Raw genomic sequence first — 15,834 nt, 5'->3', positions numbered from 1 at the left:
TTCACTCGTAGGATACAAAGACAGTAAACAGTCGGATATTAGATCAATAGACATGGGAAATAAATCAATGTGTAGGGTCCAATTGCCGCGTTATAGTTGACTCTCGTCCCATAACTCCGCGAGTCCATTGTGTTGATGGTTCTCCCGCAGTCCGCCCGGCTGTCAACTTCCCCCCGTCAACACTCGACCGACCATTCACACCCTTCGTTCTGGTTAACGCAAAGCATGTCCCGACTATGACGACTAAAACAGGAGACCAGGAGTCTCCTCTGGCTTCTCAAGTCGACCCCCAAACCAGCGTTAGCCGCGTTCCGCCCCCAGAGACTCCAGCTGCTGTCCAAACGCGATTTCGAGTGATAGCAGCATTTTGGGCTGTGATTATATTCCTTGGGTTCCCGATATGGTGGAAGACAACGTCAATTTACAGGGCCTCTCTCCCGCTTGAGGAGATGGTGCATTGGGCTGATGGCAAGGTACGGCTTGCGGACCTTTGGCATTGGGGTCAGATGTTGACGATCTTGACAGACATGCCGACCAGTTTTCCCTCTGGAAATCCACCTTTCGACGCCTTCATTGCCATATATTGAGGCGCAGCACCTCCTTCGCACGACACAACATACTCTCGATGACCTCAACGAGTTCGCAGCTCATCACCTTCGGCTCAAGTTGGCCAATGACACGACAGGAGATCATACTGGACAAGACAGCTCGGAACATGTCAACTATGCCGCAAGAGAGACACCGGACACTGCACTGACCGTTCGCTTATTACCCCAGGAGGGCCTGGCGAGCCCTCGATCCGAGCTCCACGCAGCTACTACGCAGCTCGATGTTTTCTACCCGCCGAGCCAGATCCCAGTATCTTCTTCCTCCAACTCTCCCCTCTCGACCTTTATTGCGGCGGAGCTACAGCAATTGTACGGCGAGGAGAAAGCTACTATAGCACACATATTGTCTGGAGACACCGCTAGGCTTGCTTCGACTTCCCCACAACTTGCTGAAGATATCAGCCGAAGACTGCGCCGATCGATGAAATACGCTGAAACCTACCATCTCTCCTTTTCACTCTTCACTCCAGGAGCTGAGCCTTCCTCGTGGGATATTGAGGCAGCAGTGAACGAATATGTCTCCCCTCTCTTGCAGGCATTGTCTCCTATCAGCAACTTCACGGTCGACACGCAGGTGCAGCTCTATGCAAACTTCGCACCTACTGCACCGAAACCCGAGTATGATGAATCCGAGGCAGTTTGGACCCTAAAGAAGGAGGGTCTAAGCGCCTTCGTCAATGCTGCCGAGTGGCCACTGAACCCAAGCATTGGCACTGGTCCGACGATCAACTTCATTCTATATGTCCCAGATCCCTCACAATCTCCACTTGTCGTCAAGGAAAACAGTGCCTCTAGTTGGATAGTCCCTCAATGGGGTGGAGTGTTCCTCCTTAATCCACCGCTCTCCAACGACGAGCAAGGTAGTCGGTCTAATCCTGCCCATCTCTCACTGGGCTCTTTGGGGCCTGCCTTCATGACCTTCTCTCATCAACTACTCACTCTTCTCGGCACTCCAAGTACTCCAGCCTCCCTTCCCCTCCGTCTCCAGACGTCTATCCGCATTCGTGCAGCCACTTTGTTGCTCTCTGCCTCGTCGACGATGGGTTCTCTTGCCCGTCTCACCGAGTCTCTGCCTTCTATTCCTATTCCCGCCACTGTGGCTACCTCCGTTTCCACCACTCTTTCCCATCTGACTGCCACTTGCTCCCATCTGCGAGAGGGCCGTTTTGGCGCTGCGCTGGCCAGTGCCCGGGTTGCGGAGACGGAGGCTGAGCGCAGCTTCTTTGAGAAGAGTATGGTCGGTCAGGTCTATTTCCCGGATGAGCACAAGGTGGCTGTATACTTGCCACTTCTGGGGCCCATTGGTGTCCCCCTTGTTGTTGGGTTGCTCAGAGAGCTCAAGAGAATTGCAGCTAAACGTAAGGCGAAGGCCTCGTAGATTAGCCTTTTTGTCAGTGTATTCTACCAATATACCATTGAATTTGAAATTGTTTTTGTTGGGTTCTGTGTTTTGCCTGGGTAACTGTAGATAAACTGATTTGACTCTTCTCAGAGGGGATTGAAGTATAGAAAGTAGCTCGAATTAACTAACTAACTAAGTGGAAATTTAACCATCTAAGCGATAAAAACAAGTGAAACATAGGAAACAATACAAGCATTACTATGTTGTTACAGCTAGAGGGAACCCTTAGAAAGAGCCCCAAGCAATCCAGCTCGTCCACCTCCAACAATTTAACGTCCAGGATCCCTGAACGGATTTTCTCGGAATTCCTCACCAGTCGGATAGGGGGCCCCCTTTCTGCCCTGGGGAATTCCAGCGACATTCATCAAGTCGGAAAATGTAGTCTCAGGTCTGGCCGCAGTCCTCGGGTATGGCTCAGGCCCCAGGGCATTACGAGACTGTGAATACACCCCAGGCGGCGAATACACCTTGATGCTTTCCGTGCTCTGCTGACGCTGCCGCGGCGGAGTAATTGGGTCCGGTGGCATGGGAACCGGCGGTATATCCCCATCTAGTCTTGGATCCTGCCTTGGATATCCGGAGAACAGACTTCGCACTCTGGTGCCGGTGCGGTGGATCATCGAACGAGTGGAACGTCCTCCCATCGAAGAGCGTCTGGCTCGCGGCGGGCTGCGGAGAAAGTCGGTACGGTAGGAAGTATCATCTTGAGGGATGGGGTTTGATATGCCCAATAATGTCCCTGATGAAGAGCGTTGAGACCAGTGAGGCCTGGATCTGCCCTCTTGGATTTCAGTCTCGTTTTTGCGAGCACGGCGTCTGAGACAGAGAGATATTAAGAGAGCAGCGACAGCTCCAAAAACGGCTCCTGGGAAGAATCCTGCTGCCACAGCGCCGCCTGGGAAGGAGGGACATGAGGTGGCGAGGTGACCTGCGGACGCAGTGGGAAGTGTGGATTTTTCGGATGATGACGATGACACGGGCGTGATTGTTGTCAGCGGAGTCGTAGAGCCGCCGGTTGTCGTTGTAGATGGCGATGTCGTGGAGGTAGAGGAGCCAGATCCAGTGGCTGTTGATGTTGTCGATGCCTTTTCAATCAGAGCACAGGTGTTGCCGCCTTGACAGCTGTAGCCGAATGGGCAGCACGCATCGCCGCACTTGGGAAGACTGTCGCTCAGACGCAGTGTCTTGATGGCACTCTCGGGATAGAGGGTGGCATTTTGTCGCTGGATGTCACATGTAATCGGCGTTATGTAGTCACAGACTTCACCGGCAGGACAGCAGATGGCGGAGCTTGCCTCGTCTAGACTGATGCAGGTGGAGCCTGAAGGACAACAGAAGTCATTTGGGAGTTTCGTACTGCTGCAGCGAGTATATGTAGAAGGACATGTATCTGATCTGGGAAGAAGACCGATTGAGTCAAATGCTTGTCCGGGTCTGATGCTGGCCACCAGGGTTAAGAGTAGCAGAATGGAAGGCCGTCCGCTGGTACCAGCAGTTGACCTCGCCATACTTGGCGGTGCGGAGGATATCGCGAAGAAAGATCGAGGTGCCTCTTAGCTGATCCTAGAAGGGACTTTCCGGGAAGATAGTGATACTCCTTGGTCTTTGGATAGCACGAGCTAAGGTGTAAGTAGAAAAACCAACACTGGAGGAAGATCAGGAGCAGATCACCAGTCAATAAACAAGGGCATTGACTTCCGTCTGAAACAAAAGACTGTGAAAGAGCCAGGATCTGCCATTCTTCAATGAAAGCGCTGCCATAAGAGTCTTGCAAACAAAGAGTTCATACATCTTGCACGCGCTGCAGTCCTAAAATAGGTACCGGACTGTTTCATGGTCGACCGCATGATGGCAATAGTAGCCGTATGGGCGCTAAGTCACAAATCTGTCATACAACAACCATCTTGGACCAGGCAAGACAGGAGGATGATTGGATAAAGACGCAGACACTGCAGATGAGTCGGCGCTAAGAGATGAAGTAGATTCAGACGACGTGATTGGTTGTTATGTGGGCCTGGTTACATAATCCAAACTAATCCTAATCGAGCAACACGCCGGGAGGGAATTTCTTCGACGTCGAAGCTCTGCACGATTAACCCGACCATTCACAGTGCCTCTCGTCATGTTCAGTCGATTTGTCCGGCCGCAGAGCGCCTTGCGCGCAGCGTCCGCTTTCTCCCCTGTGAGATTTGGTTTCTCCGGCTCGATTCGCCTTGACTGACCCGCGTTTCCAGAAACCTACATCCGCCTTCTCACGCTTCCAGACCCGTGCTATTCATCGCATTCCCCAATTGCAGCATGACGCCTATTACAAGGAAAATGGTGTCCCAGAACTCATGTCCCCGGAGGCATTCGACTTTGCCTGGACCCAATACCAGGCTCTGCTCGTTGACAAACTCAATTTGTTGACACAAGGTGAGCCCGGCACTCCGACTCTGCGGAACGACAAATCCGATTCGAAATCGACTTCACTCGAACAATGGAGTACTCTGGCCTACGGAACCATCTAACATTCGAATAGACACCGTCGACGCGGATGCCAAACCCGGAGAATTGCTGGTCAAGTACTCTAAGCGTCCGGAGATGGCCTCGGTGTTCAATTACGCCTCAATGGCTCACAACAACCACTTCTTCTTCAACTGCTTGGTTAGTAACCCAAACTCCTTTATACAATAACCATCCAAGCGCTAACTAGCCCACTCCACCCAGTCTCCCACAGCCACCGCTATCCCCGATAAGTTCGCCAGCGACATCATCGACACCTGCTCTTCCGTCGAATCCTTGAAGTTGGACTTCCTGGCCACCGCAAGCTCAATGTTCGGTCCGGGCTTCGTGTGGCTCGCCAAGAACCTCGAGCGCGAAGGCTTGATGCACATCTTCTGCACCTACAGCGCCGGCTCACCCTACCCAGCCGCCCACTCCCGGCGGCAACCCGTCGACCTGGCCACCCACACCCCGGAGACCCCGCTCGGTAACCAGTTCGCCGGTGCGATGGGCGCCCACGCTCAGAACCAGAAGAGCCTGGCACCCGGTGCCGTCGATGTGCAGCCCATTCTCTGTGTGAACACCTGGGAGCACGCGTGGATGATGGATTACGGTATTGCTGGCAAGGACGAGTACTTGGAGCGCTGGTGGGATCGCATTAACTGGGATGTTGTTTTCGATAACTACAATGCGGTTGGTTCGATGAAGCATTCGCGAAGCTCCATTAACCGCCAACGGAGCATGAGCATGCTTTAAGCTGATTTCTGTGTCGGATAATCTGTATTATATGTGTTTTTATGATTTGTTTTTTTTTGGTCCTCATCCTCACAGGCCTCTGATTGAGCATGTACAGCGATCCATACAATAGAATTGAATTGGCGATGCTCCCGCTGCTCCCCTTCTATTACACAGTAGTCGAGAAGATGCAGATCTAACAGAAATTGTCTAAATACAATAACCAAATTCCCCTAATATACAATGAACCCCAAATCACACATCACAGCCCTTTCCCCTCAACATCCCGTATCCTCTTCTCAAAAGCCTCAATCATAACCCCAGCCATCTTCCCCTCAACAGCACTCATAAGCGTAGCATGCATCTCAGACCGAAACTCAAACCTCACCTCCAAATTAACCTTAGTCAACGGCTTACCACCAGCAGACGCAAGAGGCACAAGCTCCCACCTCGTAGTCAGGTACTCAAACAGACCCTCATCCGCACCGGGGAAGAACCCACTTAACCCAGAAGCACTCTTCCTACTACCCTGGCCAACCGCGCCCCCAGCTTGTACCTCCCCCGCATACTCTGCGCCGCTCTTCGCTTCCACAGTCAGCTTCTCCACATCACAGATCACACGCGACGTGAACGTCTCGCTGAGCGGACCGTACCCGACTGTCAGGAACGCTTGCGTGGGATACCCTGTTTCCGGATCGCGTGCTGTGACAGTCGAGGCTGTCAGGAAGGGGAGGAATTCGCTGTAGGATTCGACGGAGGCGATTACTTTGTAGAGTAGTGCTGGGTTGTAGGGGAGGTTGCGGGTGGCTGTTAGGACGCGGTTCCGGGGGTTGTTGGAGTTGTTGGTTTTGGGGAGGAAGGTGGATAGGTCTGGGAGGCCGAAGGAGCGTGTAGGAGTGTGAGGGCCTTTGTAGGTTGGGTGTGAGCGGGGGAGAGTTGGTCGTTGTTTTGTGGTTGTGGTTATTGGTCGAGTGATTGCGAGGTGGGTGATTGGCTTTATATCCTCCAGGCGCTGGGGGATGGGGGTTGGGCGACTTGGGAGTCGTATTGTGCGGAAAGGTCGCATTGAGGGTGATGTGAGGGAGTTATGTCCAGGTGACAGGTTGGTAAGGTTTGAATGTATGCTGGATTGCTGGTAGAAGATAGGGAAAAAAAAGAAGGTTTAGTTGCGGCCCGCCTCGGCTGGTAACTTGGAAGTGCGATCTAGCAAAGTCATAGTCTCATAGATCAAGCATAACCGTTGATTTTTTTTCAATAAGGTATCCTCTGATTATTTTCTTGGTATTGTGAAATATGTGTCTAGTCCCCATATGCATGGATTAAATTGTACATAATAATCCCAACCATATGCATGGGGTCTACATTCGTCCATCATTGCAACCCTATTGATCCCTTGGAAGATACACCAGGAGGGTACAGGCCAAATCCATATGCCGGAGTCGCTGGGCCATCGGTATACCAGGCGTTGTTGTTGGCCATTCCGACCCCTGAGATGCGACTGTCGTACAGATGCTACATAAGAGTGGTTAATCTCAGTCCAAAGCATAGCCCAAAGTTACTTACCCAGTCAAGTTGAGCAGGTACATCAAGCATATCTTCAATGACCTCCAGGGAATTGTATGATGGCGCCTGGCTGGGGTCAGGGTCAGGTACTGTGGGCTGCACCTCACCAACATAGGGAGTGTACATCGTGTATGGTGGCTGATCGGGGACTGCTTGGCTAGTCGGTTGAAGTGGAATGTCATCTGGAGGATTTTGTCAGTGCAATCTTCTGAGAAGGGAGGCGGGTAGAGCTTACCACTCATGGATGCTGATTGTCCAGCACTCGAGTTCGGATATTGGATGTTACCGGCCTTGACCCGCTTGAGCATGATAGTCAGGGCAGTCACTGCTCGTTGCGTATCCACCGAGCGGTGTCGAGCTTCCATGAAAATGCGATGTGTAGTTTCCAAGAGAAGTAAGAAGTCTGCGCGTTCTTGGGTCGTAAGGCGTGCAGACTCGCCACGATCGGCATCCTGGGAGAGCTCGAGGCAGAGGATCATCGCTGATAGCAAAAAGTCCGAGTTTTGAAGGGAGTTGAGGAAGAATCTTTCCGCATATAATTGACCACCTGGCATGGACTCGACCCAGATATCTGTGTGGTATTGAAGTGCTTCGCGGGCTGCGGCCAGGCAAACTGATCGTGAGTATGCAAACTTGGTATTGGTCTCAGCGATATACCGGCGATGTAGTACCATACGTGCTTTCTGATACAGAAGTTCCAAAGTGAAACGTCGCATGATAAGTTCTGCTGGGTCTGCGATACACTGCGTCATGGGTCGAATTCGCAAGAACGAAGGGACCAGATCATGTGCGGCCTCCAAACGACGGTCAATTTCCAAGATCTCGTCGTATGATGTGTGCTCCCTAGAGAATGCTAGGTCTGTTATGTGGCCGAAGACTTTCATGATGTGAGACTTGGCTTTTGTATACGAACAATCTGTCCGTTCATCCTTTGGCCTCTCGGGTGGCAATTGAGTGGAATCCTCGTCGAAGTCGGTATCCAACAGATTACCAGGCAGCTCGGTGTCATATTGCCAGGGCTGGATTGTTCGAGGTACACCGGCTTGGAACGAGATCAGCGTGTCGAGTTGAACGAGCAAGGCCCAGAGACGTCGCCGCATTTCCCCTTCCAAGGCCGACAGCATTGGGTAATGACGCGGATCACGATGGTAACCCATACGCATAGTCAGGCGAATGGTAATCCCGAGTAGGTAGGATACTCCAATTTGCGCATCTTGGTTCCGATAAAACTCGGTGAGTGAATAAAGGAAGAGTGCTTCTCCTTTGTATCGACCTGGGGTCAAATAGTTTGCTCGGATAAGACACTGTGAAGATCTTTTCCGGAATATGGCCCATGAAGTGATCGGAGCCCTCATGCTGAGCGGCAATGGCTCAGCACTTCGATGGTATATAGAGACAGACAAAGCCATGATCGAATATAGGAGAGATAGCCAGGTAAACGATTTGTCTGCCGGGCGAACCCAGAACTCCTCATACTCTTTTTGGAACGTAGGAACATGTATTGTAACTGCCGCCTTATTAGTATTAGTGAGTCTAGTTTCCAATGAGAATCCCCATACCTCGTGAAGGCTCAGACGTCTTGAGAAAGCGAGAGACCAGGCGATCGGCTATTGACCGAGGAGGGATATCCATAAGCATCTCTTCTTTGCTCACTGAACTGCCACCTCCAAGAAGCAGAATTGGCGACGATTCATCATACGGGTCAGTCTCAACAATGTCTTCCTCGTCGGAAACTTCTCCGTTAGCGTCCAGATATTCCTTCACACCATCAATCTTCACAATGGAGAAACCGTCAGCGTGATCCAGAATGTTTCAAGTGCGCAGATGATCAGATCAAAACGAACCTCTTCCAAGATAGCGCGCCAGTTTGCACTGTCAATATAACTCGTTCCCTCATCCTTCACCACCAGCGTACCCGTATCAACAGGGGTCAACGCAGAATCCCGGTCAGAATCACATGGCGAAGGCGTCGCATAAGCGAGCCTGTTCTGCGGTTGAATCGCGGGATAGGTCTCTCCATTAGGCCTCTGCTTCTGTGCAAGGGACATCACCAGATTTTCAAGGTGGTGTAAGCGGTCCTGGACCAGAGTCGGACTGGAGCGCCCATGCTGAGCCTTGCCTCGAGGCCCACGACCGACATACGTACACGATGCTGCCTCACCTCGCTTCTTGCAATTACCACATGGATAGTTGCGGCAGCATTTTAATCTGTAGCTGATCAGTAGCTGATATACAAGGCCCGTCAGATCGGCTTACTTGCGATATCTGCACGCGGTGCACGAAAATTGCACTCGTGTTCGTTTTTTGGGGGCGGATGACTCCATAGCGGGGTCCAGGGGTTCATCCATTTTCGTATTTTATCGAGCAATGGATGCGAAGTTATTGTTCAGGAGGCCGAGAGCTTTGCAGTTTTGATGTCAAAGGGGAAAAAAAGCGGCCGAGTGGCCGATCATGGGGGGATCTACATCCCACTAACAAGGCTTAGTGATGTTACTCTGAACCAGAACTGGTTAGAAGACTACGTTGATATAGTATGGTTATTTGATTTTAACTCGATCCTTTTCTTTCTACATATCAATGAAATATATATATATATATATATATATATATATGGATATATATTGCTTATTTGTGCCATGTTCAGTGAATTTCAGCCTTCATATGGACCATTCCTCCAGGTCCAATGATTTGCACCTTCGTCCCCTCACCCTCCTCGAGCACAATTCGATACTCCTCCCCGGCATACAGCGGGCTTGTTGCCCGGTAAGAGATACGCTCCGGAACAACCAAGGTAGGATCGGCAACATTTTGGCGGGTATCACGCCAAAGGTCCAGAATGGAGATCAGATTCAACGGACCGTGTACAACAATATCCTTGTGTCCTTCTACATCCCGCGCCCAAGGCAGCGAGTAGTGAATCTTATGAGCGTTGAATGTCAGAGCCGAAAAACGGAAGAGCGTCACAGGTGTTTGCACCAGCGTCCGTGTGTGGGTGTTCCCCTCGGTGGAGATGAGGGAGGAGGTAGCATTCTGAGTTGCGATGTGGGACGTTGATGAGGAAGGAGTGCCGGAGGGTGTGGATGCTGATGGAACAGGTAGTGCTTTACGGAACACCCAGTTGCTATAGACGTTGTCAGTAAGTTTGGGTCTACCCGATTCTTGAAGGAAGGAGGCCGGACCGTCGGTCAATAATCGACACGCCGTACTCGTTGGCAAATTCCTTCTCTACTCCAACCACAATCATATCTTCGCCGGTCTTCTTCACAACTTTGGCCTCGGCGCTCAGCACCCGTGTCGTCTCTTGCACCTGCTGCCCTACCCTCAAGGGATTGGGTTCCCCATCCACGCGCGGCCACAGTACCTCGCCGCCTGCCCACATGCGTCGCGTGAATGGCGCATCGGGATTGTACGAAGCATCGGTACCGTCAGCCCCGAGTTCGCTTTCCATGAATGCGGGCGTGAAATACGCGAGATGGTAGCCCGGCGGCACGGGGACCCCGGTTTGCGGGGCGGATGCGCCATTGGAGAGCGAGGGGGCCCCCGGGAAGAGAGTTGGGCGGTTGATAGTGAGGCTAAGAAGTTGAAGCTGGTTCGCGTCTATCGTTTGTGTACGGGTTTGCGGTCCTAGGGTCTGGAACCGCGATAGGAATGACGAGGCTACCGAGGATGCATCTGGAGAGCGGAGACGCTGAGAAATGCTGAAACTGCGAATTGCGCTGGGTCGGACTCCTTGCGGTCGCATGCACGGGCGCATATGTGCTAGTAAGGATAAAGTGGAAGGCATGATTCCTGATTTGGATGTATACACAGCAGAGGAGAAACACGAAGCCATACACAGACTACAGTGTAGAAGCCGTCTCCAAATTTGTGCGGGGAAGCCGATATGCTTCCAAGGTTCCCGAGTCGGCTTTATTGGTAGCCCACGGGCTATCACCTCGGTAAAGTCCATTGACTGGATCCCCTTAATATATGCTAGCTGTTGAAAATAACTTTATTTGGGACTACAAGGCCATGAATGAAGGAGGCCATCTGGTGAAGTCCTCATCCCTTAATCTCATTCCAAGTGCGTTTCCCCCTAAGGAGTGGAGAAAAGAGTCAAAAGACCGATCCAATCTCCATCAATGATAAGTTGATAACTATTTTGGGTGAATATCTGCTAAGGTGTATCCCAGCCAGGTGTCCTCAAGTAATAATTATTTTGTTGCATTTACTATGTGCTTTGACAGTTTTGGAGATGGCGGCTTGCGTGATTGATTGATTGAAGCTCTTACTCCCGTTGCAGCCTTCCAAGTCTCTTATGTGGACTAGGATGCAGGTCGGGGCGCCCTCTCGGGCACCGGGCTAACCCCTATCCGCCCGGCCTATCCTAAACGCCGCTACGCCGCTTCCTGGAACAATGACTGGCTAGACCCTCAGTGTACCTCAGTGCTTCAAAGCGACTAGTTAGGTGCACCATTTTTAGTTACATTGTGTAATCGCGCCAAGCGCATAACCTCGATCGTTCTCGTTGGTCTTGTCAAGTACCCATGCTGGGGCTGTCTGTCACCCAAAATAAAGCCCACCACACAGAGTACTCCTTGGAAAGTAGTCCGAGTCGTGCGACTAGCGAGAAAATGTCGACAGGTATGCTATTTAAGGTTAGATTTCCCCTTCCGCCTTTTATCGCGTCCAGCGTCCACAGTAAGCTACCCCCACGCAGTATCTACCATCAAGGTCCTAGCCAAGTCAGCCAAGGCATAAGCGTTCTTCGATAGGTCTCTCATAAGTGAAAATTGTGCCGGCGGCAGGATTCGAATGGCCGCTCGCTTATGGTGGCTGCGCATGTGAATACATTGGCAGTTGTGCTGATACCGCAAGAGTTGTATACTCCCCGTTCCAGATATGGAAATTGCTCAACAATCAACCTTTTGCAACGCTTTGGATCATGCAGGGCTCCGCTAGTAAAGGTAAATTTGACTGTTGGGCCGTTGGGACTTGGCGCCATAAGTTCATGATGCGATGATCCACAAAAGCGCCACTTCTGGTCCATATACGGGGCTGCCGCACGAAACTGATAGCGAATTCTGGGAGATTCTCTGATTGATAATCCTCCCAAGGTTTACTACCTCAGGATCTCGGAGGTTCGGACTTCGCTATTGAAAATCAAAGACAATTGTGCGATAGATATCCAGCAGTATGTGTAGTCCAGCAGTATGTGTAGTCCAGCAGTATGTGTAGTCCAGCAGTATATATGGGGTCGTCTGGCAGGCTGTTTGATCCTATCCAGAATCCCAAAGATCATTGAACCCAATAGGTAGCTGCTCATTCGCATCTGTCTCGTGCTCTTCTGTCACTTGTTCAAAAAATTTCCAATTTCGAAAATCAACTATGGCTCCTGTTAATCTCATCTGGGGCGGAGGCTCCATCATGAACGAGGCCGAGTTCCCGACCCTTAAATCCATTCAGGACCTCCTCGATATTCTGCACGCGAAAGGCATCAAGTCCATCGACACTGCCACAATCTATGCCAGTTCCGAGAAACGGCTGGGAGAAACTCACGCCGCCGGACGCTTTGCCATCGATACAAAGTACCCTGGCGGGTTTGGTCCGGAACCCGAAAACTCTGTACAGGAGACTTTTAACACAGTCCTGGGCACGAGTTTGAGTCTCCTTCAAACTGATCAGGTAAGCCAATGACCATCAGGCGTAAATGGATTCCATAAGGACCAGTTCGCTGAACGCGTTTCTAGCTCGACGTCTACTATATCCATGCCCCAGACCGAAGAGTCCCACTCGAAGACTTGCTCGCGGCTGTCAACGCCGCGCACCAGGCTGGGAAATTCAAGCGCTTCGGCCTGTCCAACTACCTGGCCTCGGAGGTCGATGAGGTAGTCCGCATCTGCCGCGAGAAAAACTACGTTCTGCCCAGCGTCTACCAGGGTAATTACTCTGCTGTTGCACGCAAAGTTGAGACAGAGCTTTTCCCGACGCTGCGGAAGCATAACATCTCTTTCTATGCTTATTCGCCCATCGCTGGAGGCTTCCTGACCAAAGACGTCGAGAAATTGGTCGCAGGCGGCGAGGGTCGATGGGATCCGGAATCTCACATCGGTAAGCTGTACCATGCGCTTTACAATAAGCCGACCATGCTGGAAGGCTTGAAGCTGTGGGAAAAGATCTCCACGGAGACTGGTATCCCGAAGGCTGAACTGGCATATCGGTGGGTGGTGCACCATTCAATTTTGGATGGAAAGTTTGGGGATGGCGTGATCTTCGGCTCGCGTACTGTTGAGCAACTCAATCAGACTTTTGAGGGATTGAGCAAGGGTCCTCTTAGTGCGGAGATCGTCGCTCAGGTTGAGCAGGTGTGGAAGGTTGTTGAGGCTGATTCTCCTTTGGATAACTTCAACGCTCTCAATCAGTGAGACATAGTCGGATCGAAGGGGAGAAAGAGACCGGGAAGGATGTATGCTGGCGCTGCATGAAGATGTACCTTAGATCTAATTATTAAGAGACCAATAAGATGTTTTAGCTTTAGACAATCTTTGCAGTTTCCAATTTCCATTGAAACCGCCTCGGAGGATCACGTCGGACTGATCAAATTATCTTTCCAATCTTACCAGGGTGTGTGGCTATGAATGATGCCCGGTGTAGTGTACCTCAAAAGGTCACGGGCACTCGGGAACTAGCCAAGGGCCCAAGGCCAAGTAGTATGCCAAGGTACAGCCAAGGTGCCTAACTTTGGAATCCTTCCATTTGATTACCAATCTATCGTTCCTTCCATGGAAGCTTCCCTCAAGCCTATTGAGGAATGCTCTTGCCTGGAGATACTCATACATACTATTATTGCCTTGCTTTGAATATGGTCCAGCTTAGGCAAATGCTCTCATCAAATTCAAAGGCCCACGCAAGGTTGCATCTACGTCATGAGCTAGTCTTTAGCTATGTGCACGGGCTTAACTTTGTTTACAACTAGAATATGAGGACCTGTGGGATTGACGCCGAAAATGAGTAATTTAAATGACCGCTTTGGAGGCCAAAAATGGGCCTCTTTCCACCCGTAACTTTCGACGTCCAGCCTCCCCTTGACCGCCAACTGCCCTGTAACGTTAACACCTCTATTCTGCACCCGCCCAGCACCGGTCCTGATGTTGACGCTGGACTTGCACACTCACTGATTATCATATGAGCGATCTGATTCGCTCGCAGGCGATCAGTGTGGAGGATTGAGCAAACTGAGTAAGTTACATCAATAAAATGCGACAGGTTAGTTTCATCACGTGCTCCATCTCTCTAAATCGCCCCCATTATCCCATCAAAAAAGGACTGGCGTCATCCACCGGCCGATGTGGGCGCGGTGAGATGATGAGATCCCACAGTCAAATACTCCGAAATTCTTAGGAGATCTTTGACTTCCGGTGTGACTTTCAAACCCGCAAACAAATCACATGACAAGTCAGGTATTGGGAGAAGGCACTCTGGGCATGACATTGACCTTCCTCCCAGGAACAATAAGCAATTCCCAGCTTTGAAGTCAGTTCGAGCAACTGTGTAAACAATAGAAGTGGGGCCGGTAGTTCGACCCACGGACCACCCGATCCCCGCTAAGATACACGTTCTGCAGATCTTCTTCACTTCGGGTCTATCAAGTCTATGCAATACGCCCCTTTCCGAAATGGCAAAGCGAAATCGATCAGCTTCTCCTTCCAATGTGGCGCGTACCCAACGAGCTATACGTCGAGCCGCAGCAAGAGCACCCCTGCCCACAGCACCCCCCACCCACAGTACCCCGCGGACTGTCAACACTCTCCACAGACACTGCGGACCCACTGCCCAGCTTAGAGAAAGACGCCCGGGCCAAGATCCAGGGTTATAAAAATCAGTCTCTTCGCTACGATACGCTGTTGAAAAGCGGCTTGAATGCATTTCTCACGTGGCTACCAGAGGCCGGCAGAACCTCACTTGCGAGGGATGTGATTGAGACAAGCTCCGACCGACAGCTATACGATGTTTTCCTGAATCTTTTCACCGGACTTGCTGCACCGAGTAAGTACGTTCCGTTCAAAAGTATCCGTTGACTTTTCTTAATATTGCTAGATAGTGAAATCCCGATCAAAAACACCCTCTGTTGTGGAAAGTCCTCATTCAAAGCGCCAGGAGCACGTCGATACAGTTGCCTCCACCCTCGATCAACCGGAAAGGCGTGACCCTTCGTTCGCGGCACAGCTCCAACTGCGGGACAATTATCGCTGTGTGATAACGGGTCAACTGAACACCGATCGATGGGAGCACGAAGGGGAACCAGAAAACGTTTTCTATGGCCCGACTGAGGGGACTCACATAATACCTTTTGCGTTTGCCTCTTGGCAAGGAGTGTCCGGAGCGCCAAGAGATATATCAAGCACCTGGACTGTACTGTATAAGTGTTTCCCTACGCTACGCCAAAATCTTTCAGTGGAGGAGATCAACACTCTTCGCAATGGGATCACTCTTCGAGACTCGGTGCATACCCAGTTTGGCAAATTCACAATTGCCTTGAAGCCTACCGTAAGTAGGCAATGATCTACCATGAAACCATTTATGCTCACTCTTCTTATCAGGGCATCAAAAATGAGTACGAGGTGAAGACATACAAGCGCTATCCCCCCGCTGACATCGCCGCCATTCCCTCCGATCGGCGCGTCCGATTTGTGCCAAACACAGAGTATGAGATTCCAAGCCCCGCAATTCTCGATGCGCATTGGAGAATGTGCGAAATTTTCAATGCATCTGCTATGGGAGAGACCATTGAACGACACATTCAGGACTGGGAAGAGTTGAGAGGCTCTGGGTGCGCTGTTGTGAGAGAGGACGGCTCGACCGATCTCGCTAGTCTGCTGGATATCGCGCTATGGGGAGAAACCTTTTATTACACAACATAACTATCGATAGATAGGGAATCTGTACTCCTTGTCAGGGCCCCCTTATGATTGTGTATTGTCGCTATGTAAGTGAATACTTGGTCACAGGCAGTGATGCTAAACCACCGACCCTACATGCGTGTGTTGAATTGAAGGCTGCCAG

At 51.1% G+C, this 15,834-nt stretch overlaps 8 protein-coding genes across 8 annotated transcripts; 4 read left to right on the top strand and 4 right to left on the bottom strand.

Annotated features, from left to right (window-relative positions):
- Positions 1 to 236: 236 nt before the first annotated feature.
- PIG-S (GPI-anchored transamidase GPI17) lies at positions 237 to 1,986 on the top strand (the record flags this gene model as incomplete). The annotated part of the gene is made up of 2 exons (XM_056667027.1): positions 237 to 473; positions 526 to 1,986. The coding sequence occupies 2 exons, from the start codon at positions 237 to 239 to the stop codon at positions 1,984 to 1,986; spliced, it is 1,698 nt and encodes a 565-aa protein (XP_056520623.1).
- A 293-nt stretch (positions 1,987 to 2,279) lies between these two features.
- On the bottom strand, positions 2,280 to 3,518 carry N7515_006282 (uncharacterized protein; the record flags this gene model as incomplete). Its single annotated transcript, XM_056667026.1, has 1 exon — positions 2,280 to 3,518. The coding sequence occupies one exon, from the start codon at positions 3,516 to 3,518 to the stop codon at positions 2,280 to 2,282; it is 1,239 nt and encodes a 412-aa protein (XP_056520622.1).
- Positions 3,519 to 4,132: 614 nt separating this feature from the next.
- On the top strand, positions 4,133 to 5,250 carry sod4 (mitochondrial 37S ribosomal protein mS42; the record flags this gene model as incomplete). The annotated part of the gene is made up of 4 exons (XM_056667025.1): positions 4,133 to 4,192; positions 4,245 to 4,425; positions 4,532 to 4,656; positions 4,720 to 5,250. 4 exons carry the CDS (start codon positions 4,133 to 4,135, stop codon positions 5,248 to 5,250), a joined length of 897 nt encoding a protein of 298 aa, XP_056520621.1.
- A 241-nt stretch (positions 5,251 to 5,491) lies between these two features.
- Positions 5,492 to 6,295, bottom strand: N7515_006280 (ubiquinone-binding COQ10-like protein; the record flags this gene model as incomplete). Its single annotated transcript, XM_056667024.1, has 1 exon — positions 5,492 to 6,295. The coding sequence occupies one exon, from the start codon at positions 6,293 to 6,295 to the stop codon at positions 5,492 to 5,494; it is 804 nt and encodes a 267-aa protein (XP_056520620.1).
- Positions 6,296 to 6,600: 305 nt separating this feature from the next.
- N7515_006279 (putative C6 transcription factor) lies at positions 6,601 to 9,140 on the bottom strand (the record flags this gene model as incomplete). Its single annotated transcript, XM_056667023.1, has 6 exons — positions 6,601 to 6,741; positions 6,793 to 6,974; positions 7,028 to 8,299; positions 8,352 to 8,565; positions 8,637 to 9,000; positions 9,049 to 9,140. 6 exons carry the CDS (start codon positions 9,138 to 9,140, stop codon positions 6,601 to 6,603), a joined length of 2,265 nt encoding a protein of 754 aa, XP_056520619.1.
- Positions 9,141 to 9,432: 292 nt separating this feature from the next.
- Positions 9,433 to 10,576, bottom strand: N7515_006278 (hydroxyacyl-thioester dehydratase HTD2; the record flags this gene model as incomplete). Its single annotated transcript, XM_056667022.1, has 2 exons — positions 9,433 to 9,913; positions 9,972 to 10,576. The coding sequence occupies 2 exons, from the start codon at positions 10,574 to 10,576 to the stop codon at positions 9,433 to 9,435; spliced, it is 1,086 nt and encodes a 361-aa protein (XP_056520618.1).
- A 1,583-nt stretch (positions 10,577 to 12,159) lies between these two features.
- N7515_006277 (aldo/keto reductase family protein) lies at positions 12,160 to 13,196 on the top strand (the record flags this gene model as incomplete). The annotated part of the gene is made up of 2 exons (XM_056667021.1): positions 12,160 to 12,456; positions 12,522 to 13,196. 2 exons carry the CDS (start codon positions 12,160 to 12,162, stop codon positions 13,194 to 13,196), a joined length of 972 nt encoding a protein of 323 aa, XP_056520617.1.
- A 1,284-nt stretch (positions 13,197 to 14,480) lies between these two features.
- On the top strand, positions 14,481 to 15,692 carry N7515_006276 (HNH endonuclease signature motif containing protein; the record flags this gene model as incomplete). Its single annotated transcript, XM_056667020.1, has 3 exons — positions 14,481 to 14,817; positions 14,873 to 15,318; positions 15,372 to 15,692. The coding sequence occupies 3 exons, from the start codon at positions 14,481 to 14,483 to the stop codon at positions 15,690 to 15,692; spliced, it is 1,104 nt and encodes a 367-aa protein (XP_056520616.1).
- Positions 15,693 to 15,834: the final 142 nt, after the last annotated feature.

This window comes from Penicillium bovifimosum (genome assembly GCF_028826915.1).
Source record: "Penicillium bovifimosum strain IBT 22155 chromosome Unknown utg000005l_segment0_segment0, whole genome shotgun sequence".
Taxonomy (NCBI): domain Eukaryota; kingdom Fungi; phylum Ascomycota; class Eurotiomycetes; order Eurotiales; family Aspergillaceae; genus Penicillium; species Penicillium bovifimosum.
This window is presented reverse-complemented; position numbering and strand designations above follow the sequence as displayed.